Source organism: Larus michahellis, chromosome 3 (assembly GCF_964199755.1).
Source record: "Larus michahellis chromosome 3, bLarMic1.1, whole genome shotgun sequence".
Taxonomy (NCBI): Eukaryota; Metazoa; Chordata; class Aves; order Charadriiformes; family Laridae; genus Larus; species Larus michahellis.
The window spans coordinates 28981680-29006764 of NC_133898.1; the positions used below are offsets into that span (position 1 = coordinate 28981680).

The window sequence follows — 25085 nt, forward strand, 5'->3', positions numbered from 1 at the left end:
TTGACACGTGACTCAGTTGTGCTAACTTTTGTTTTGTTTAAAGTCACAGAATGAATGGCTCCCTTTTCACATGACACTGCAGAATTCCCCCAAATTAAACCGGAACTGTAGGTGCTAACTGCATCAATTGGCATACAGATTTATGTAGAAGTCCATATATGCCTGTGTGTATGTAAAACAGGACGATGTTTTGAGATTTTGGTCACAATGAATGAAATATGAGATGAAGAGAAACTGAAAGACCGTGAAGGATGCGTTAAATGAGAAAAACGTGAGGAAAATAACCATTGTACATAGGTTAGAGACATACAGCAAGTCCTCACCTTTTCAGTTCTTGTTCTAGCCTTTCGATGTCTTTCTTGCTGGAATTTAGCTGCCCTGACTGAATGTTGACTTGAGATTCTTTTACTTGAAGATCATGTGATATTTTCTGCTTTGCTTTCTCAAGACTATCACACAATTCCATCAAACTCTGGTTCTCTCTTTTTAGTGTTGCAGCTTCATTTTTTTCATTTTCAACCTAGTTGGAATAGATACCATTTCAAAAAATGTCTCAAGTCCTTTCTACACTTCTGCACAAACAGTATTTTAATAACACAAAGGTTACATACTGTTATTTTCTTCCTAGCATTTCAAATCCCTGACAGCACTGAAAACCTCAGATATATACATTGTTTAAACATTCTTGGGTGCAAACAAAACCTAAAATTCAACTCAGTGATATTAACAATTTCTACTGACTAGACACAAGCTCATCAAAAAAAATTCATCAATCCTTAAATACTATTAATCCACACTAGTCTGCATTCTTCACTGATCATCTTGCTTCTCTTTCCAGCCTATCAACTTTAGCAACCAGAATACTTTGAGTCATTAAAAGAATGCACAATGATTATCAGGAATCGCAGCTTTGAAAATGGAAATAGAGCCTGGTAGCAGAGATGTCCTTCTCCTCCATTCCAGATTCTGAGAGGCAGGCTTTTGACTGAAAAGTAGCGACTATTAGCTGCTGCTTCTGAGAGTTTTAAAGCACATGTATTCAAGCGCACCCCTTCTTTATGTTTGGGGAGCTCCTCTGAATGGTTGAAGTACCTGGAAACTCACAGGAAGAAACTCAAAGACAACTACTAGGCTTAAGTTTTGCTAGAAAGACTTAGCAAATTTCTCTTATCTCTCAAAGAGAATAAAAGGCAACCTTTGTAAATTGCCTCTGAGCAGTAGTCAAACATTACAAAACAAAATTCAACCAAATGAGTCACTTCTGATCTGAAGCATGGCAGGACTCTGACCAAGAGGGTCTCTGGTTTCCTGACTAGAGGGCTGATAGGGTGGAGTCGGATGAAGTGTAAAATTAGAGCCCTAAAACAGAAAAAGAAAACCAAATCCCAAAATACAGTCTCTGCAAGTTAAAAACAGAGAATTACATAAACTAATTAAGAGATGATAGGTTTCTGCAGGCAAGGTGAAACAGTAAGAGACTGTCAGCTGTGCAGCTCTGTTATATAGAACAGGCCTAGTCATTATCAAGACTTTTAACAGGTGTAAGAGTAATTTCTTTTCCTAATCATGAAGAGATGTAGGAAGGCCTCAAAGTAAGCATAAACACCTGGAGATAGATAATCATGCCAAATATGAATAGGAGGTAGGAATTCTATTAACAGTCAATAAGAACTACAGAGAAGGAAGAATACATTGCATGTGGAGTAAGGTGAAGACAGGCAGTTTATATTTCTATGCTACCTTTCCGGTCAGTCAGTGGAAAGAAACAAAATACTAACCCACCCCCTAACAACCCCCAGATAATAAATCTTTATAACTGTGTTTGGCATGGAGAATGGCATTTTAGGGAAATGACCATAGTAGGTACATTACCTTCTGTTTCTGTTTGTGCAAAGCTGCCTCCAAAGACTCTAACTGGAATTGTCTTTGCTGACGCTCCTTTTTAAGCTTGTCTACTTGACTTTCCAGCTCATGAATCTTCTGAAGGACTCTGGGAGAGAGGCCTTCTTTCCATTCCTCCACAGCCCAGCTCATATTGACAGGATTCTTGTTTAATATGAAATGGATAGTACTATGCCTGAAACACAAAGAGGACAACAATTAGACCAGGAAAGGGGTCAAATAAGCCACTCTTCGAAATAAATCCCATGTTTAAGCTTAGCAGTGATTAGAATATGGCATTTCGCAACCTTGAGTCACAGGCTTCCTGATCTAAACACTAAGCAGCGACTTTTAATATTAGGTCTTATTTTGACACACTTCTGTCCAATTAAGATGAGATTTTAAAACCTCATGTTAATCAATCTCCTAACAATAACAGGGTTTATATTCTTAATTACGTTTTGACTGCTGTACTTTGGAAAGTTTCTCTCCATAACTTATTTTGATGTCCACATTACAGAAAATCATTAGTACTTCTGACTGCATTGTACTTCAGTGGTGCTTAACCTGAAAGCCTTGTGAAAACCCACGGCTTTGTTTTAGGTGGCAGCTATACTTTCTTTACAGAAGTTTTTCAAACCAATACTGCTGAGCCCAGGGCACTGAGAATGCTCTCTACTGGCAGAAACAGCTGTACGACACTTAGTCCTTAAATAAAAGTTTGACACAGTCATACAATTTTATGTTTTGCTGTTGTAATGACTCTGCCTTTACAGGCTCTGGCATGAGCTTACTTTCAGGAGACACCAGCAGAGCTCAGACATTATCTGTGAGAGAAATTACCTCAGAGCAACTAAAACTAGAGATCAACGAGGGACGGACAGCGCCCGCACAGGGCAAGGGGGACTCGGGGTGTCACGCACCTCACCGGCCTTGTCCCTCGACTCAAGGAGCGGCTCCCCGGCTGCGCCGCACGCCGGACGGCAGCACGTCGGCTCTTCGCGGCGAGACACTGCGGGCACCTACGCCCCAGAGGAGAGCTGGGGCCGGCACCCTGCTAACGGCGCTTGCCCGCTCTATTAGGGGGTCACCACAGGGCACGGCGAAGCGCACGGCAGCGCACCGGCCCACTCGGGTCGCCCGACACCCCCCTCCCGCCGCGCAGAGGCGAACAGCTACCCCAAGCCCCCCACCGCCCGCCTGCTCGCTCACTGTTAAACGCCGATCGGGCTCCAGTGGCAATCACCCACAACCCAGCTGCTGTCAGTCAGTCACCCTCAGCCCCTCACCGCCGGCGGCGGCAGCGGCTCCAGCCGCGCTCTCTGCTGCAATTCAAAGCTGCCGCCGCCACCGCCCCGGCGGCCGTTTAGTGCTCGCCCAAGCGATGGCACGGCCCGAGGGCGCTGATTGGCCCGGCCGCGACGCGGCTCGCCACGCGGACCTCGCTACCTTAGCAAATAAGGGCGCAGCGCCGGGCCGCCGGCACGTGGGATTGGCTGGTTCGGAAGCATTCAAACTCCATTGGAGGTGGCGGGGCGGAGGCGGTTCGTGATTGGCCCTCGGGGCCTTTGCCCACAGCCAGGCAGGGCGGCTCCCCTGAGGGAGCTCCCCAGGCCGCTGCGGGCACTGCCGTGCCACCGACGCCCTCCCGCCAAGACAGCCCACCGGGAGAGCCCCGCGGTACGGCCCGGCGGGGCGGGGAGGAGAGGGCTGTGAGGAATGCGTAGCCGGAGGGACAGCAGGTGTCGGGGAGTGGGGTGGGGGTGTAACGGCGGCCTCAGACCTGTTACCCCACATCAGTTTCCCCATCCTGCAGAACACCTGAGTTTTGAAAAACAAAAGGAAATGTGTCCCGGTGCCGTCCTGATGATAACCCATTTTCGCTCGAAAAGATCTACAGAAGGATCACAGGGTGGCTTAGTTTATTGGTTCTGCCCAAACTGTTCCTGGGAGTTGGGTGTTGTTTGGTTTGGTTGGTTTTAGTGGTTTGTTTTGGGTTTTGTTTGTTTATTTTGGGTTTTTTTTTTTTGGGGGGGGGGCAATTCAGCCCAATATTGCACATTTTCTGCCCTAAAATAGAAACGGAAAGTGAAAAAAAAACCGCTTTTTCTAAGTTTTTCCAACACTGATCACTGAACGCAAATGGCAACAGCAAACGCTTAAGGATTTTAAAGCTGCTGTGAGCTTCCCTGGGTGCCTGTGACTGGTTTTCAAAGGCTTCCTCAGGTGTTCCCCTCCCTGCCCTCCCACCGACCTGAGGCGGTGCCGGGAGGGGAGTGGTGTCGGGTTTGAAACAAAAAGGTGTTTTCCATCAGAGTCTGTGAATTACAGATCCCATGATTATTTCACCTAGTTAAACATCTTGCTTCTTGCGATCATTCTGAGAATACTTACCCAAGCACTGTTCTTTCAATCGTATTTAGGAAATTGAGGTAAACAAATCTTCCTTGATAGGCTAAACAGCTCACCAATCAGCTCGCAAGAGCTCTAATTATAAATAAATACAGTGCAACAAACTCACTAGTACGTTGTTTAAAATCTCTAAACTAGCCCTAGAACAAAACAACAAGCCATTGAATTGATGGAACCAATCCACCATAAATACCTCTTAACAAATGACAATTGGAAAAAAAACAAGATAGAAAATTCCGTGATGAACTTCATGCACTGTTAGAGATGACTGTGCAGGTGTTACTGAGGGGAGAGCACAGAATAGCAGAGATGCAGGAACTAGTGGAAGAGTGGGAAACCCCTGACATAGTACTGGCAATCAATTCCTGAAAGCTGGGGACCAGTCTGAACTGAAGGGGATCTCCCACTTGGTGGACGAGGGGCAAATGTTCTGCAAGAAATAAATACTCATATTCAGTAAGCGTTTCTTATTTGACAGTAACAAACATTACTTAAGTGTAGAAGTTGAAAGACTTAAGTTACTGCAGATGCTATTCTACTGGGACCACTGATGGACACAGAGCACTAGCATTTAAACCACTGCATCATGATGAATCCCTCAGGGAAGGCTTCAGCGAAATAGCTTTAACTTCCAAGATTGGTGGCATATTTTTCAGAAAGGGAAAAATGTGTAGAGACAGCCTTCAGGGTTCTTACAAGGCATGAAAAATGAAAGTCAGCTGGTGTGTGCAGAGCTTTTAAGATGCAGTCTGATGAATATCTGGATAGCTGAGGCTAAAAAAAGGGAACCTGACTGCTGTTGTAAACTTAAATATGAGAGAACACTTATTCTGAAGCCTGTTTCTAAGAAAGGTCAGATTTGTACTCGTTGATAATGATTTACAAATAAATTCTTTCATATTTAGCATCCTTTACTTGACTATTGCAGCAATTAACTAATTACCATGAAAGATAAAAATACTCATGAAGACTACAGAAACTTTCTTTTTATTTTGCCATATCCACTTTATTTTGCTTTATAAGTATTATATATGTTATTTTGCTTTATAAGTATTATATATGTTAATTATCAGAGGTAAATACAATATAAAGAAATATTAGTAAATGTAAGATTGAAGTATTGGATACAAGAATAAGGTCAAATACTCTGAACAAATAATAAGTTATAAAGGGTGTTAATAGCAACCATTAGTTTGCCTAACACTGGTAATTATTTTTATTACTCTCTACTAGCTAGGATTCTTGAGGTCTTTCTAAGAGGCTCTCAAAATTCCCTGATATGGAGCACCCCATGATTTTGAGTAGAGAAAACTACCTCAGCCTTGTGAAGTGGCTTTTCTCTGTCCTTGAAATTCCATTCAGTTCTTAACAAATGTTAAAAATCACCATTTATGTTTTCTCACCTGCATTCCATACTATAATTTTTGGTAAAGGGCCAGAACACTAAGTAGAATACAAAAACCATTAAAGGTTGGATTCATATTACTGCAGCTTATGTCAGAGCACATGATGAAACAAAAATGGAAGGGAAAGGAAGAGAAAAAGCTTCTGATGAGAAAATCCCACACTGCTTGGACACTACAAGGAGCAGAAACCAGAGAGAGGATTTCCTCCATATTCTTCCTTGCCAGACTCAGAATCTGTCAGGTAAAGCCTATTTAATGTATAAATATATACACACACATCAAAGAGCACCTGAGGAGCTGGAGCAACCCCCTTTACCCAGAGAAAGCGAGAAATGGGCCAGGCGCTCTGTGTCTGACGTGGTTCTAGCTTCCCTGTTGAGGCACTAGAGAGGCAGACACTCTGCCAGGTTGGGGGTGAAAGAGAAGAAAGCCAGATCATTTCCCTGAGCCTCACCCAAACCCCACCCTATACTAAGCGGTGCCTCTTGCCTCTGGAAAACAAAATTCTCCATCTCTGCCAATGTGGGTGGGTAACTGAGAAGATGGCAGTTTAGGTGTAAGTACTGGAGTTGCAAGGTTAAGTCTGCACTTATAGAGCCCAGTGAGCTACTGTTGTAAAAGACAATGATTGATTGCTTATATACCCTTAGATTTCCTATCCTTCATACAATTGTGTTTCTCCACAGAACCCATACCTTGTTCAGTGAACAGAAAAAATATAAAGGAGGGTGCCATTAGGATGCATAGAGAGCCTTACACCTTAGATTTCTTAACTGTCTAGTCTTATGCTCTTAAAAAAGGCTAAAGTGACCTGCAGAATCTTTTTTACAGTTCATTAACAAAATCAGAGACCATGGCATATCACAAATTATAAACTATAACTTTGTTGCTAAAGAAAATGGGGCGTTTCTCTAGTGAGTATTACAGTATTTCTTACCTACTAAGGGAAACTGCTACTGAAGTGTTCATATTTACTAGGGTCAACTGGATGAAGGTATTAGTGGATAAAATACCTGCAGCTGCTCTATTGTTTGGTGATCATATTGTCTAGTATAGCCTACCAAACACCAGTGGGTAGATTTCCTAGTACTGAGAAGGTGACTGAGGTTACTTGGCTTGTCTAAGGTGACACAGTGAATCACAGGCACAGGAACCCACGGGTGTGGTTCTGTGGCAGTTTAAAACACCTTGAGGCAATGTTGCCACATTCCCACCCTCCCTCCCTCCTGTCCCCCACCTGCACTCTGCCACTGCTCCATTATGACAGCTTTGGTGCTGATCTGAACTGACAGGTGAGACAGTTAAATCAGGAAGGGGCATTATACTAGGCAAAGACCTTTCTGGTAACATCAGCTTATATACAGCTTGGGTCTCACAACTGATGAACTGTGGGGTCAGATAAATACCTGACCCAGCTCAACAAATGATATGGGGCTATGCAGGAGAGAACGGCGACACCAGCTTAGATTAGTTAAAATATTATGTAACAAAACCCTAAGCCCCCACGCTCTCATCCCCAACACCTTTCTGTCATAAATGATAGTAAGAAACCTTCCCACAGCAAATGCATTCTTGTGTTTTAGAACTTGTGTGTTTCACAAGGATAAAAGTATCATACAACTCCTGCTTTCATTTAAGTGCCTCTTATATATTAAGTGCAATTATTCTGAATAGTTTTCATCACTGGAAAATATTTGCTGACCTTTGCATGCAGTGTAGCATTATCGTGATTTTTAATAGTCTACAAACTTCTGCAGAAGTGTTAACCTATGAATTTAAAGCTTTAGACTCATTACCACAAATGATAGTAAAATTATTTAACGATATAAAGAATTGAAAATAAGGAGAGGTTGTTAATTGTTTAACACTTGATAGTATATTGTAAAGGTGGAGGAAGAAAGCAAACATATAAAAAAATGTTAGTTATTTAAGTGCACGCATACTGTCTTGACCTGAAGAACTGTAAGTGGTTTGCAGCTATTAGCAATGGTTACAGTAGTGAAAAGGTATTTATATATTTCCTTCCTGTTCTAAAATCATTATTTTTAAACACTGTCAATACAGCCATTAGCATAATGCTTAAAGAACTAATGTGCAGTGAAGAAAATGATAAATAATTACAGCAATTACATTATGATATGACACATCAAGTCTATATTGTCTAGGGCTTCACATTACCAGTTACTGAGCTGTTAATAATATTGGAACTCTTTTTCTTCTTAGCGGTAAATTCCCTCTTTTCATAGGTCTGCTGCCAGCTAGAAATAGCAATACCAAGCAAATCTTTCACACTACAGATATTAACACCGAAAAAATAAATTCATAATGCTATCAAATTATAGTCCCTGCTATATGGGCGAGGACTAATCAGGTTTCAGGGAGCATTTGGCAAGATGGGAACCTGTTTCCTTTATGGTCTACTCGTCCCTGACTTTCTTGGGTTCATAGCTAGCATATCCTTTGGCCACCCATTTTTGTTAGGAATGTGTTCTTAACTGTACACAGGTACATCTACTCTGAGTATCATTCTCAAGTGCAAGAGAAAAGTGGTTAAGAAATAAGTGCACTACATATAAACTAAAAGTTGTACACCTTTCATAGCCATCTGTGCCTCTTTCCATCTTTACTACCAACTTTTTTTAAATGGGGCATGTAGAAAACGCCCACTGGTGAGTTGTTACCTCTTTCTCTTGTAAGGACTCTCTAGATCTGTTTTTTCTTTGGTTTACCTTCAGTAATCAGTATCACCTTTAACTCTTTCGTTTTAATTTCTATTTCCCTCAAAGGCCAACCCTCACAATGGCATGTGGCTGTCATCTGCACGATTGCCTTCAAAGGTCCAAGTTTTGCTTCTTTGTTGACACTTCTATTCTAAGTTCTTGATCATTTAGCATGGCTGCTGTTGCTATGCCTCATGTTCATTCGAGCATCCCATCCCTATGAGCTACCTAAATTAAAGCCTTGAGCTCATATAATTTCTTTCTCTTTTGCTGTGGCCTATATATAGATAATATATATTTTTATATATATAAAGTTATATATATGTAAGTTTTATGTAGGTATTATCTGAGAATCTATACTTACTTCTTATTGTGTTCACCTACTGGTCAAATCTTTTATCAGTCAGTGAACTAATTAAGAACATCACCTACACAATTCATGGCAAACTAATTAAATGACTTATTAGCCTCTACCTATCTTAATGTTGTCTCTAAAATCTTCCAGTGTTTCTCTGTTAATAGGTTGAATAGATAAGACAAAAGCATGCCTCCTTATCTTACACACATCATAACCACCCCAACATTACTTCTGCCATTTTCACAGGCAAGTTCTAGAGTGAGTTCTCAGTCACCCAACTAATTGCAGTGGGAAACTCATCTCAAACAGACATAGTTTATGAACCACGAACTGAAATGATCCAATAGAATAAATAAATATGCAAGGAGAAAACAACTGCATTCTACATCTTAATGAATTTGGTTATCTCTTGATCTCCTCACCTCTTCCAAGTCTAAATTCCAACAGTTTTATTGGTATTTCTCATACCATTTTTGTATTAATCCTTTCCAGGAAAATGTTTGTCTGTGTTTTAAATCTTTCCAGGGTATCTCATGTATCATGCAAATGATACTCAGCATAGAAAATAATCAATATTTAAATATACCTCTCAGCATTCCCAAATTACTCTAACAATAAATTTGCTCTGAGTTAATTTCAACCAAAAGTGAGAATGAGAATCACAGCTCTATTAGAAACAACATACAGACTTCAAAAAGCTGAGATACATCTAGATGAGGTTTTAATCTTTTACAGTGCCCTTCACTGTTAATTTCAGAAAGTCTTAAAATTCAGAGTTTCACAGTATGCTCATATCCAACCATGGTCTTACACCCATTTCACAGAGATAAGCAAACATTAATGGCTCAATTCAAGTTACGGAAGTTTGTGACAGTCTCAAAACTACATTTTAGATTGTAACATTAGCCCTTTGCTTTCTGAAGAAACCATTTATCTCCAAGTGGCAACCAAATACTTTCAACTGGGTGCCCACAGTCAGACATCTAAATCCATGCTGAGGCACATAAAGATTATGATTATCAAAAGTGAACAGTGCTAAAATATCTACAAATCAGTGGTGTAGGCCAACTTCTAGGCATGCTGCTAAATTAGCTAAGTGAACTTCTGTTAAAAGCTAGCCAAGTTTTTTGCTCAGGAAACCACTGTTTTCAGAAGTCTGAAGACGTAATGACAATGCTAATTTTAAACATATCCAAATTGTTAATCCATATAAACTGGAAAAATGTTATTAATTCTGTCATTAGACTGTTCTAGCTTGGGCAGCAGTAAGAGTTGCATAGAAAGGTATATTGCTTGTCTAAATCCCACTCGGAGTACTTACAACCATGGAATCAAAAGTTCACTACTTTATTCACAAATGCTAAAAAGTTTTTCATTTTACAGCTCTTACTGAAGAACTGCAAAGAGGCACAGGTATTAAGTAAGTCCTCAGGCAGAATACAACTCTAAGCAAACTAGAATATTCAACACAGCATAGTTTATTTGCACAGATAATCAACCAAGACTTTTTCTGGTCTCCAAAACAGGGTGCTGGCTTACTTGTGATAAGCCGTAGCGTACTGTAACATGTTAGCTCATGCTTGGTGGCAACAGGTTTGTTTTCCAAGATTGTGTAATCCAAATTCCTTTTCTAAGAGATGATTTTGAGAGGCACTATTAAATGGAATAATTAATGAGAGCACAGAATACTAGAGAACTTTTTTTTTTTTTGCTTGTGATAAGCTTCAAACATTAAAAGTATCAATTTATAAAGAACAAATATGATTTTAGGAATGGGAGTTTCTGCTAGTGCACTAAGTTTCTGCTTACGTTACAGTCAGGTCAGTGTACCCAGCTATAGCACATGACAGAGATTTTAGGAACACAGTTAGGGTCACATTTACAATACAAATCGGGAATGTGTTGCAACTGCATTCTTTGATTTGATTGTAATGTAGATGACTGTAAGGCTAATTAAACATCATCTACTGTTCACAGGAGAAACCACCAGCTGTTGCCTAAGCACAGTTTAAAGACAGTTTTGTATGAAACAGGTTATGACATGGTTTCACCAGCCATCAAGGACTGAGATTTTTCCATGTTATAACAAGACTAGAATTACTTTACCTTCGGTTTAAACACACTCAAAATATGTTTAATACAGGTCTTACTAGCAAGGTGCTAAGACGCTTTCATTGCACATAGCTTCAGATAAAACCGACATAATAAATATCTCCTGTATTTTGACCCAGATAAAATCAGTTTTCTTCTGCTGATAGTTTACCATTTGGTCAAGTGGAATGGTGTTTCACAAGGGTTTTGAGACCACATTCAGGCCTGTCAATTCCACAGTTTGGGAAAAAAAAATAAAAATAATGTCTCTCACCTATATAGTGCTTTCATCTGCAAATCAAAAAACACCTTCTTAAGATCACTATCATTATCTCAATTTTCAGAGAAGAAAACTAAGACACAGGGATGTGCGGCAACATGCCCAAGATCAGACCGAAGACTGGTAGCTAAGGTAACTGAGGTACAGTCCTATGTCACTAAGTTATTTCCCCATCTACTCAACTTTTTTGTAGAGCATCTTAATATAACAATCCTGATGAAACTGTAGAAGGAACCAGTATAAAAATTAACTTATACCACAGCAGAGGGAATATTTTGGAGGTAAATTCCATAAATCATTACAGCAAGTCAATAAAGTCTCTAAAAATAATTTAGAGTTGTCACCTTTTCAGAAAAAAAAATAATAAAAATTACTGTAACATGATTCCCTAGCAGCATAGAAAGAGAATACCTAATCCACCCTACATATGATTGTCAGGTTAACCATCAAAGTTTTCTGGACAAATTTGAACCAGCACAGGCATTTGGAACTAAATCAATTAGTTGTATCATTTTAACATCCCGTTTTTGAAGCAGTGTGAGGAACTTCTCAGCTAGTTTTAGTATGTTATGAAACCACTCCCCAGGTAGCAGGTAGGAACTATCGGTTTTAACACCAGGGTCATATATCCCTGTCAGCTCTTGGGCAACAAATATGTATGTAAAGATTCCAGGTTTCAATGGTCCTAGAAAGTGGTAGTAGCACCATCACAACAGATTTCCTTACGGAATACTCATTGCAGTAACTGGCTATAATCTCTGGGAAGCTTGGTATTTCCGAAGGACCTACTGCTACTATCTCTGAGAGTCTAATACAGACATTAATCATTGCATTAAGTTATCTCATGAAAAAGTAATGGTCTTCACCATTTTCAGTTTCAAGAGCTTCTCTTGGTTGGGTAAATTTGAAATACATTTCAATTTGCAGAGTTTGTTGAGCTGACCTTTTAGTAAAAGCTCTTGCTGACAAGCAATCTGATTTTATTTATTCTAGCTGGTTTCATTTCTTGTAGGGGACACCATCCTGCGGGTAATCAATACATAAAACCTCCCCTCCAGATCTTCCCATCTGTTGGCATGCTTATGCTTCTTGCAACATTATTTCATTTGCAGTTCAGGTCATTAAATAAGTTTACTTCAAATGTAGAGAGACCTATGAAAGTGAAAGCAACCAGCTGCAAAACCAGGAATTGGACTAAAAGACTTAAGGTAGCCAGCACACCACCTTGAGGCACAGATGCAAAAGTCATTATTTGTCTTAAAAACAACATCCTTACACCTGTCCCAGCACAGGGAGAACCTGACAGGAACCAAACAAGTAAAACCCTAGTTTTGATGTGTGCTACCCTCTCATGGAACTTTCCACTCAGTAAGGGAAAGCCGTTTTCTGGCATAAAGCTGAACTGTATAAATTCAGAGCACAGCAACAGTGATCCATCTTATCCTCTCATTCTGACACCTGATGTTTCTTACAGATCGTTACTCAAAGCTCTGTATCTACACATGGTCAAGTATAATTCAAGTTAAAACCTTAAATGGTGTCACTTCTTAGTGCCTCAGTGTAGCCATATGTAAAATGGGGATAATAACTTACTTCATTAAGGTGTGGTGTTTGTAAAATGTTTTGAGAGTCTCAGATGAAAAGGACTTTCCTTGCAAAATGTAATTATAATACTATTATGCCAGAGGTAAGGCATAGGCCTGTGATTCCACATACAGTATTTAAATACAATTACTTATCTATCCAAATCAAGAATCTGCGCTATTTCTCCCTCTCTCAGCTCCTGATCCTCTTACCATTAATAATCTGAGTAATCCTGACTCCAACAAATCTGCTCACGTACTCCTTCAGTAAGGTGTACAAGTAGCAAAAAAGCACAGTAACTGAAAAATAGCATCAAATCTCATTTATTGCTATTTTACAATGTTTCCCCTGTTTGTAAGAGTCCTTAAGTTCTGGTTTTAACTCCTTAAGTTTCATAGGAATACGTCCCTTTGACATTTCTGCAGGTGCCCACTGGTACCAAAAGCGTTTGTACACACTTTTTGGAATGTGGGTCATTTTAAATAAATGTAGGCTAAGGCAAAAATTATGCAACTTGTCCATTGGCTATGACATGCAAGAGCATCTACGCATCATTTCTAATACTCACACCATTCTTAAGTCTACTTGGTCTGTCTGGTGTGATCCACTCAGCATCTCTTAGTAGCCTCAACCTTCTTGACAGTACTCCTTGCTCCCTGCAGCGTGATGCATCTCTGCCCCTTCTCTCTCTCCCCACAGACATCAGAAGGGCTTTCCCACATCTGCCAAGCGTTCTGGCCATTTCAGGTAGTTACCAACCACCGCATTTCAAACCAACTTCAGGTTTTCTCCTGCTTACTTTCCAGCAAGGCATGTGCATGACAGTGTCACCATGGCTGTTTTTCCATTGTGCCACTGGAGGAGCAGGGATAACCACCCTTCCCAAAGCGAGGGTCCCACAGCAAGTGGGAGACCCTAAGGGGAAAAGCAGGAGGGAAGACAGGCAGGGCAGGAGAAGGAAACATGCCGTAATGCAAGACTGAGGGAAACGAACAGGGGTTACAGACGGGCAGAAGAGGGGCAACAGGGAAGCAGGGTGGCAGCCTGCCTAGGTACGGCAGGGCTGGAAAGGGGGAGCGCAGGAGCCCCAAGACCCAGGCGTGCCAAGCCTGCCTTGGCGCCGCTCCTTCCCGCTCCCCGTCCTTCTGGGGGTGCTCCCCGGCTCCGGGCTGCCCCAGCGCCTCCCGCCCGGGCGGGCCGACACGTGTGCGGAGCCCCACGCTGACACGCGTGGCGTGAGGGGCGGGGAAGAGGCCGGTTCCCCGCGACGGGGCGGCGGGAGGGGACGGGACGGTGGAGGAAGGCGCCCCACGCCTGGCAGCTCTGCCCTCCTCGGGACAGCCGCAGCCGGCACCCGCCCGGATTGGCAGGAGCCTGTGCCCTCCTCTTCCTCCCTCCTTTTCCCTCCTCCGCGGGGTGGGTTTCAGCCCTCCCCCTTCCTTGGGGAGGGGGGAAATAGTTTTTTTAAAAAAAAAAAAAAAAAAAAAGAAAAAATAGAAAGAGAAAAGAAATCCCAAGTCGCGTCCCCGACGTCTCCAGGCCCCGCGGCCGCAGCGGCCGCCCCACATTCCTGGCATTCCTGGGCCGTGACTCCCCGCGCCGCCCCAGCCCCAGCCCGGCCCCGGCCCCGCCGCCTCCAGCTCGCCCGCCCGCCGGCCCCGCTCGCCCCCGCGGGACACCAGTCCCCTCCCTCCCGCCCTGCCTCCCTCCTTCCCGCACCCCGCGGGCGGCAGCAGGAGCTCAGGGCGCCCCGGCCGCCCCCCTTCCCCTCTCCGCCACCGGCGGCCCCAGCTCCCGGCCGCCCCGCCGAAGTTCCCCGCGGTGGCCGGGCCGGGGCGGCGGGAGCGGGTCTCCCTCCCCAGCACTGCCGGGGGAACGGCCCGCCGTTCTCCCCGCCCGGCTCCGGGTCCCGCCGGCAGCCGCCGCCCTCCGGGCCGGGACAGCCGTCTCCCGCGGGACCGCACAAAGCCGGAGCCGCCGCGCTGCCCGGGCGGCCGCCGAGCAGGTAAGGAGCCGCCGCCGCCGAGTTTGGTCGAGTTTGTGCGAGTCCCCGCGCCTATCAGCCATCCGCGCTGACTTTGAAACAATCCGAGTTACGCCTTTTACTCCGTGTGCGCGATAGGCAATATTTGCGGAAGGCTCGTTATGCTCTGCGATGTGCAACTGCAGCTATACGCTGCTGTTTGTAAATGACGAAAATAGCTGAGCTTGGGTTACGAATGCCAGTCGGTGACCTGCGATAAACAAGCCTCGGACAGTCCGTCCAGCCTGTGAATTTAATCTGCTAGACACCCAGATAACATGGCATTTGTATAATCAAGAGGTATTTGTAAATAGCTAGAGACGGGCAGGGCTCTCGGCCGGGCTGCTCGTATTTACACCGCGGCATGCCTGTGTTTGTCTTCCCCCCGCCCAGGGGTTTACCTTGTTCTTTGTTAGTTACAGTCAAGCCTAAACTGGCCGTTCGTCTTCAGCAAATGTGTAACGCCGAGTTATGCAGAAAAGATCGCAGCGAGGCAGGGAAGAATGACATCTGCTCTCATTTCTGATGCGGCAAAGTCAATGAATTTTTAAGATCTCAAACAAGCTCTCTTTACTGGAGTGTATTTGGGACAGGCGTTACATAATGTATGTGTGGTATGTGGATATAACGTGTGCTGGAGCCTTCCTATCGAGAACGTTTTGTCTCCGATTTGCATAAAATAATCACATGTTGCCATTTTAAGCATCTCTTCGGCTGTTTGTAACTTTAACAAGGTGGGAACAAACTGACCGGTAAAGGCTCGGATTCAATATGTTGTTCCTCAAGAAGTTTTCTGGGATTTTTGGCATGTAGCCTGAAACCATAACTGAAAGAAATACTTTCACCAGAAGCCAGCTCTTCTGTCTTTAAACTCTATGCAGATAATCACTACTGGGCTTGGTTATTCTGAAAGCACTGTTACATGCTGAAGTTCTTTTGAGTTTCGAAAAATATACATATAAAATGGCTCCCCCCAAATCACAAGTCACCACCTGCCAACCTCCATATTATGAGAGAAGTTAGTCAGGTCTTTTTGGGGAGAGATGTGAGGGGAGGCAGTCCCAGCAGGAACTGCTTTCTGGTTATCCAGCTGAGAATGTCCTATCAAATATGAGTGACAAAATACAGATTATACAGCTTTTGCTTTTGCTCTCTGGGGGGTCTGTAGCTGACATCTAGTACTTGTTACATGGTGTAAAATAAAGCGTGTGTTGATATTATAGTAATGCAAATAAGCTTTAGGCCCTGTTCTGTTATTGGCAGTACTTTGTTGAACTTTTTTTAGTTTCTTTAGGAGGCTGTGCCAGAGCTGCTTACAGGCAGAGGGCACTTGTGTGTATCTGATGGGTCATGATACAAAAGTTGGGGAGCTTTGTAAACTTACGGTTTGAAGTACAGCTCATCAGCTAGCTAAAAGGTGGTCCCCAAAATCTGTGGCAGAGCTTGTGGCCGTCAGATCCACCACCGCATTTATGTGCGAGAAGCTTGAAGGCACGACTGGCTGACTGCAACCTCAGAGGATCTAGTGGTGCGGATCAAGGCCAGAGTGAGGACTGCAGGACTGATCTCTGCTGAGCAAATTGAGCTTTTGTATGTATTATACTTACAGTGTTAAACGTGTCTTTTAAATGTTTCTATAATAGTAGCAGAAGTAGCTTTGGTGCAGTGTTGTTCATGAGGGTTAATTAGCAACCAATGTTAGTACTAATGACTGACTTTTCTCCTGGTCATTCTTGTCCAGCAGAAGCCTGTGAGTCAGTTATTGTAACTTAGGTATGGAATGGCTTTCTATGAAATACATCTGCTTTTGTGCACTTAGCAAATTGTCTTGGCCGCCAGTGGCTCCTCCGATCTTGGAGAAAGTATTTAATAAAAAAAAAAAAGAGTTGTCTACATACTTCTGGTAACTCTATGGCTTCCTTTTTCTATGTTTGTTTGGCACCACTACAGCCAAAAGGGCTGCTCTTCATTCTGTTGCTCCTCATATCCAATGAGGCTGTGTTTGATTAAATGTTACTTAAGTAGCTCATTTTAATCTGGATTTAAGTTTAGCATAGATATATGCAGTGTGAAAAGTGTACTTAAACTCCAGCTCCTCAGCTGGAGGCAAGTCCTTCTCTGTTGCAAGGGTTAGTCAGCTGAGGGGGGTTTTATAAACTGGTGGTACTATACAAAAGGTAAGAAGTTTTCAGCAGGCAGTGCTGCTCAGTAGTGTATGGGTCCTAGTCCTGCAAAGGCCCACCCATGTGCTTAAATTCACGTTCATGAAGAGTGCTTTTGAAACCACAGAATTTCTTTTATATGCATAATAATAAACATGTATACAAGTCTTTGCAGGAGCCAGGCTATAATACTTAGTATGCAATATATTTGTGCATGTGTATCCAGCTCAATTACAAGAATATTTCAATAAAGGCTTAATTTTTATGCTGAGCAGATGCCATAAAAGTCTCTTTTTATGTCTTAAGTCCACCGTGAAGTGCAGCATGCCTTGGCCTATTATACTTTGTGGAGTTCCACTGGAACAGTTCCTGATCTTTGAAACCAAATTATTACCCTATAGGTGTTTCTTCTCTCAGGAGTATGCCTGTGGACAAGATTCTCTGAAATTTTATGTCAAAAGGTCTGATTCCGCTTTTTTAAACCTGCCGGTTCTCTATTCAGAGACTCTGTGAAAACTGCTGCCTCCACATCTTGGATTGTTTTGAAAAATATATTAAAAATAAAAATTAAAGACTAGGTCCTAAAGGAACTGAGGTAGACCTGAGCTGATGTCCAAGACTGTGATAAAAGTATGATTTTTGTTCGACTGTCTAACCCCATCCTCCTGCACCTAGCACAGGATACCTGAAAACTCAGTGGGCACTCGTAGCTTCCTCGGGTTGTGCCAGATCCAGTCCGTGTCCAGATTGAGTATAGCCTGTCCTGCGGGGTGCCCACCTTCTGCTTAAGGCCTTCTGGTTTGCTGTGCACTTGGAACTGAAGAGGTGATCTATGAGGAAACATCTCACATGCCCTGAAGGAACAGGGTTCCTCAAAAATGTGGAAATAGCCCCAGGAGTAGGAACTGCAGTCTTCCTTTTTCCTCTGGGCTATAGGAGGAAGCGAGGGGAACTCTGGGGTGTGAAAGGACCAATGAGTCGAATGTCCAAGTGTCCAAAAGCTGACGTTCAGGTGCTTTAGCAGGTTATGGGGGTTTTGTTAACTTGGTCTGCATATCTTTTGTGAAATAGTGTGGTTTTGAGGCAGTAACACTACATCTTTATTTTTGGGTTATATGCATTATTGGGATAGTTATTTTCTTCTTCCTGTCTCTTAATAGTATTTGAGTATTTGGCTTGACTATTGGGTCTTTCGGGATAGTTTGGTTTGTTTTTTTTTACTTTAAAGCCAGCTGACAAAATGGATGATTGAAATGTCTGGATAGTTTTGTAATGATAAGAAACCAGAAGATGAAATTGGAGCTTGCTGAAAATTTTTAAGTGAAAAGATATAACAAGGTACAGCTTATCTTAAATATATGAGGAATCGAATTGTTATTGACATTATTATTTTTTAGATGAAAATCAGATTTGGCTTTCCTTGTTAAATGCGTACATACTATTCTTTTCTTCTTCTTGCACCTCTTCTGTTTAAATAAACCTTTAGGTAATTTTAATCTGTTTATTCACATTTGGTGCTTTTGGTAGGCAAGAAATCTTAGTATTGGTTTTACCAGTTCTGTTAAGATAGCACAGTCGAGCTATTTTTCTTTTGAGTTTAACGAGAATGATTTTCACTAGCTAAATCTGTTGGTTTTTACTTGTTAATGTATAATGGAATACATTTTTAAAAAAAAACAAAACCTACTGAATTCAAGGATGACTTCATGTGAAGGTTTGAAAGATTAGGAGCATTTTCATTTAATTGTCTCCAACTTTCAATGTCCGTGCATAATATAATGAAATTTGGCCCAGTTTTAGTGAATTGGCAAGATCAGAGTGTGGTCAAATAGAGGTAATGTAACTATGCAAATGCAATGCCTTGCCGTCTGAATGATGTTGATTGGTATTTTTTGGCTTTAGATGCAAAGGAGAGTAAAGAAGGCTTTGAGATTGCTCTGTAAAGTGTTTCTCAAGGTCAGCAAATCAATGCTAAAAGAGCCATCTGGAATTACGGACACAAGACTATGATGTGGCACAAAGCATGTAAAAAGAATGTGCATATTTGTTTTAAAATACATTTTTCCCCTATCATTGCTGCCCTAATAAGCAGTTGTACGTATTATAGTCAACTATACATGAGCAACTTCTGAAAATACCTAAGGGACTATAAACTTAGCACTAATTAAGCATAAATTTAGGTAACATTAAGAAGGATTTCTAACCAAAGTATTTTTCTGGAGGGAGTGAGGTATGTGACATGTTGAATGAATGATGTCCTGGGAAGAAGAGAGCAGAGAGCCCCAGCCCCCTTCTGGTGTCCCGTAGATGTTGTGATGGTCTTGCGTTCTGCTCATGTGAAGTGTTTAGAAACCCAGCTTTGCTGAAAACCAAGCAAGTCTTTTGGAAAGTGGAACTCTCTTTTCTAGTTCTCAAAGAGTATACTTTTTCTTATGACTAAGAATACTTTTTTTTTTTTTGTCAGTAACAATGTAAACCTTAAATTACCATGTGATGTAGAAACAACTCTGAAAAGAGGGTGGTGAACGTGTATGTTGGTGATCTAATAAACTAGATGAATGATGGTGTGCCAAAACTTGCTAATGATGCAAAAGTATTTGGATTAGGCAAGATTGAAGAAGACTGAGAAATTGTAAAGGGAATCCAAGAAAGCTGGGTAAAAGGGAAGCATAGCAGATGATGTTGATAAATTCAAGAATACGCATGTTGGAGGGAATAATCAAATTACTCGTTCATGTTACTGGATTGTAAATTAACTGTATTTACTAAGGTGGGGAGGAAGATTTCAACAACGTTTTATTTGAACTTGCACACCACCTTAATGCTTAGCATTGGGCAGAAAAAAATGCCACAGTCATTGTGCAATGCTGTGTTAGTAACACAAAGGACATTATTAAACTTGTGCTCAAATTCATCTGGAATAATTAATTTGTGATCCTCTTTGATAAAAGACGAGAGATTGGAAGATATTCAAATGAAGTTGAACTGAAAATGTTAGCGTAGCTTTGTTTCAAGGAGGTCGATTAGAGGACATATGATATATATGTGCAAAATAATGTTTGGCCATTAATAAATAATAATTCCATTACCTTTTGATACAATGACTAGTTATAGGGTGTAGTTTGAAAGACAATGTATACGATACCCCTAAATCACCATTTTTAAAAAAGACAAGTAATTGTAATACCACCAAAGGAAAGCATGTAAACCAAAAATCTGCTAGGATGATAAAGTGAACAATTCCTAGGGACAGGAGGAGCAGTCACAGCTACAGCCAAAGGGATGTTAACTGTGATGATCTAGGGCATAAATCAACAATATCTGCTGGGGATGAATAACTTTGCCTTAGGAGAAATCATGCTATCAGTGTGTGCTCTGCTATTTCTTATGTTTTCTTCTGGAGGACGTAGGGTAAGCCGCTGTTAGAAACAGGATATCGGGCTGATGATTTGACCCCCTACAGCAATTTAATTTCTGTATTGTACTGTGAATGATGATGGCTTTAATTAAATATTAATGCAGGTGGAATTGAAAGACTTATTTTTTTATATATATTCAGTCTTCACAGAAAGTATATGTTGGACTTCAACTCTTTAACACAATGAAGTGTGACATTTTCATTTATTGAGGAATGCTTTGTTGTGGCCTGGGCTGGTGTAGAGAAGAACAGAAATGACAGGCTTCATTTAAAAGGCAGTTAGCATTGATATCTCTTACTAATTGATTTGGTTATGATGATCAATGATTTCTAGTATGTTTTAACAGACAATGAATATTTTGTGATTTGTGTAGGTAATACAAATATTTTATAATTCTGTAACAGAATGTAGTTGTGTGTCTGACTGACAAATTGGTGGACCAGTTTCTGGAGGTAACTAGACCTTCTGTAACTTAGAGGGTCTTTCAAAGAAAATATTGTCAGAACAATAGTGTACCAACACCACGGAATCCTTGCACATCTATCGACGGTAAATGTTAATCTGTTGCAGAAGAGAAGGTGGGGGAAAAAAATTTGATTTAGTAGCAGGCACTGTGACTGATCTAATAATCAACACCTCATGTTAACAGATTAGTGTCTGTAGGGTGTAACACGGTTAAACTTTGTAGAAGTTTCAGAAAATTATACTATAACCTACATTACAAAAAGCAAAGTCTTTTGTAACTTTTAGGTCGTCTGACCAACCAGAATGATCTGCCTTATGGGCTGCCTGGCAGCTATCTACAAAATAAAACGTGGACTGATTTTCTGACTTCCCCCTTGAAGAGGCTCAAGCTATTTTGAAGGTAGCCTTGCACTGCTTTTCTGGACTCAGAAAATAAGGTTAATGGGAAGACCTGCGCTTGTGAAGGTGCATAAAAGTAATGCGCTTTTTTGGGACTCCATCCTTTGAAGACTGGGCTCACTCAAAGTGTAGCTACCTGAAGGACATTGGATAGAGCCTAAGCCTAGGAGAAGCTGTTGGCTGTGTAGGAGAAGCGCGAGGTTACCAGTAGTTGTTTTAACTTGTGTTTGTGCAATTCTTTCTTGTTTTTACAACTGAGAAAATAGTTTGCATTCCTCAGGTTTTTTAGATTAGCTCTTATCATGGAACTCCCTCTTTTGAGAGGAGACATTCACTACCTTGTAGATAAAATACCTTTAGCTTTTTATTGATGATGATAATTAAGGTAGGTTTTTGGACAAGCCTGGGCAAAATCAGGGGACTTTGCCAATCAGAGATTCAACTAATAGAAGCCAGATCCCATTTTTGATGTCTACCTCTAAATGCCATTTTAATTTCAACCCCTTTTCTCAGCACTTCCATTGCAAACTTTCAATGCAAAACTGTATCCTGTTGGTGGTGGAAACCCTGCATTTTCTGAGTAATGTGATATGCAGTGCTTATCTCAGGTGCTTTAAAAGCAAGACAATGTGTAGAGGAATTTCTGCACAAAACTTTGTGCCTGTTGTTTACCGGGGCAGAGGGAGAGGAGAGGGGAATATATCCAGTGGTCTAATTCGCCTTGTGCTGAGGTGGAGTAAAACTTCAGATGCCTTCAGTGGGAGCAGGCCTTGAAAGTCTTACCCCAAATATAGAAAAAAGAGATTTCTGAGAAAATCTGACTTCTCCCTTAAAAGCTTCCTGAAACGCTCAATGTGAACACACCTGCCTCAGGAGGAAGAACCCTGATGAGCTTTGGGGTGATGGGAATTTATTTCAAAGGTCCTGGAAAAAAGGCATCTGAAATGATAGTTTTTTCTGTTTGTTTGTTTGTTTGTTTTAATTACTTGGCATACTTTAAGGACTACTGAGTAGGATTGGTGTCTATTTACATTCTTCATAGTGCTGTGAACATTCAGTCTGTTTAGGAAAATGCTTTGGTCAGCTTACCAGATAAAGAAGTTGGCTGGTAACTTAAGGGGATGGCCGATGCAGTCTTTTGCTGGTAGACAGAAATATTAACAGAGGTTCAGAGCTCTGGTAGGTTTGGAGCAAAGGGTGGACAGGGCAAGTTTCTGCTCGTGAATAAAACAACTCGTGTAGACATATTTGAGTAAAAGTCCTGTGTTTCCTTGCACCTTTGCCAAGACTGTATTGTGGGAATCTGTGATAGCAGAGGAAGCTAAATCACAGTATTGATACTTACGTGCTTCTGCTTCCCACTTTGTTGTGGTTCTCTCTGAGAACAGAGGAAGGTGATGACAGAGTTTTCTTGAAAATTTTCTTCCATGTGTCCCTGTTCCTTTTGCTAGCTTGGTGCTCCAAAATGTATTTGTGCATAGTTGGAAATCTTGTTCATAAAATAGAACTAAAATATTTGCAGGAGAGCATTATTGACACAGGTTAGCACTTAGAATCCAAACATTAAGTGTATTCATTGCTAGTAGATTTGACTTCCAATTTTTTTTGTTAACTTTCTTTCTGACAAGCTAGAAATAAAAGCTGCCATTTAAAGATGAAGGTTATTTTTGCTTGTTACATATATTAGGGCTTTTGGTATGCAGTTTAATGTTTCATACTACTTAATGTTATGTAGAGAAAAGTGTTTAAATAAATAGAATGCTGCATATGGAGAGTTAGACTTCATTTGATAATTAATGTTTTTAAATTCCTTTCTGCATTGCAGCATATGCTGGCTGCTTTACAAATAGGAAAAGACATAATCTTGAATTACAATCTAAGGAAGAGGAGAAGAAGTGGTTTGGTGCAATAAGCAAATGGTGTGTTGGGAAGAGCTGGCTTGTATCTAAGGATTTTGGTTTCTTTGGTCATCGCCTTCCCTCCTCTATGGCTGGTTCATTTCTCAGAAGTTTTTCCGGTTTCCGTGTTTAATTGGTAAATTGTCATAAACATACACTTTTAAATATGCAAATTTATGAAGGCACATTTCCTGCAAATTTACAGTTTAGTAATTAAGAGACAGTTTTTTCGGAAGGGAATTACTGACGCTACCTCAGGATCTGACCTTATGAAGCGATGAATGTTGCCCTGGAGCTGGAATGGAGGGAGGCAAATTCAAGGAGAATACAGTAGCTTGGATTATGAGATCTCTGCTTGCTCTGTGTTACTTTTGCTTTAGCTCTTCTTCTTGTTCTTTGTTGCTGGTGTAGTAACCTAAAACAATTGCTCACAGAACAGCTCTGAGCTTTTGTATGGCATGTTATATTTGCATATAACTCTTCACTGCTGAAAGGGTAAATGGTTAATGTGGATAGGACATGCTTTCAAAAAACATTAAACCTTGCCTAATGGTGGCCCAGTTGTTTCTTCTGATGTACAAATGGGTTTCTCCAGAGAGACTGATACATTCTTACAGTTTTCCTAGAACCTAACTTAGGTATGAAGATTGTCACCCATGCACTAATTAATCTGTCAAAACATCTGACAAGGGGTGGGTACACATGGGAGACAATTAGTCATTTTGTTCTATTAGTCAGTAACGTCAACTTCTGTTGATGTTATGTAAGGTTTCTTTCCTACTTTTGTATTTCCAGCTTGCGTTACAATAGAAGTTTGTTAACATCCAGATTAACTTTCGTGTTAGCTTTGTGTGTTCGGTGTCCTTGACAAGTACCACTAACTCTCTGCATACAGCTGTGAAATTTTGCACTTCCTTCTCACCCCTGAAATGGTCATGACAGGCAGGACTGTGAGCTTGCAATAATGCAGTAACTTCCACGCAAGTAAATCTATTCAATAAATGGGGTATTCAGCTAACTTCAGAAAACATTGTGCACTGTTAAATACCACTTAATTTTGCTTTCTTTGTTGTCCTTAGTAGTGTGAATTTATAATATAATTTAATTGAATTTTTACTTTAGATGAAATCAGAGCAAATGCATTTCTTGATCGCTTCATGTTTTTTGTTGCAATCAGACAGAGTGACAGAATATGACAATGACAGGGAAGGATCTTCTCAATTATTCCAATACTTTATTGGGATAAAAAAAAATGGACTTGTGCATGTTTATCTTAAAAACGCTTTTCGCCACAGCCTGAGAGCGCTGTGGCTGCAGTTTGGAAAGCAAAGCATGTTAGTTTCCTTGAGTGCCCCTTAAAAAAGTTAAAAGACGGGAATGAAAATAAAATAACATTTAAAACTTACATGTTGAAAAAGATGCTTTGGTAATACAGTGAGTAAAATACTTTTATAAGATTAAGGCAGAATCTAGTTTGTTTATCAAGAAAAACTTCCTGATAATGAGCTCTATGATTTATTGGATTAATCTCTCAGGAATAGTAGCTCTGTTGTGGGGACCGTGTTAAAATAACACTAGTGTTTTGGGGCTTTCATGAATGAAGTGGTGTCCTTTGCAATATTTCATACCTTTGTACCTGTACTTCGATATGCGCTTCATTTGCTTTATCCTGAGGCATTTGACAGGCCATATATTCATTAACCCATGTATACTCCTGCCCCGGCTATGGCGGTCTTGTGGCGTGATGTCCAAGCTAGTTTAAAGCTGGCTGTGCTGGGTGCTTTGTATGCCAGGTTTCGTACACCAGGTTTCATCAGACAGCATTAGACCTGCTCTCCACAACATGCTTTTAGCAAGGTGATAACTTTATCTCACAGAGAACCAGTGTGGATAGGAACTGCTTGTGTGATGTCTTATATGCAGATTTCTTCCACTGCTGTCTCAGTGAAGTTATTTTACTGGCATGTGTGGCTATGTTTGTGTACAG

General features: G+C 41.2%; 2 protein-coding genes across 2 annotated transcripts in view; one reads left to right on the forward strand and one right to left on the reverse strand.

The window, feature by feature from the left end:
• Positions 1 to 2935, reverse strand: part of CENPF (centromere protein F) — a 43494-nt gene extending 40559 nt beyond the window's left edge. The window contains exons 1-3 of the mRNA XM_074579451.1: positions 2805 to 2935; positions 1873 to 2077; positions 324 to 520 (exon numbers count right to left, since the gene is read on the reverse strand). Coding sequence (XP_074435552.1) covers positions 324 to 520; positions 1873 to 2034 — 359 coding nt within the window. The 5' untranslated portion in view covers positions 2035 to 2077; positions 2805 to 2935. The remainder of the gene's footprint in view (positions 1 to 323; positions 521 to 1872; positions 2078 to 2804) is intronic.
• An 11497-nt stretch (positions 2936 to 14432) lies between these two features.
• The window catches only part of PTPN14 (protein tyrosine phosphatase non-receptor type 14), a 116094-nt gene continuing 105441 nt past the window's right edge, over positions 14433 to 25085 (forward strand). Inside the window, exon 1 of the mRNA XM_074579452.1 lies at positions 14433 to 14737. The gene's annotated coding sequence lies outside the window, so the exon portion shown is untranslated. The remainder of the gene's footprint in view (positions 14738 to 25085) is intronic.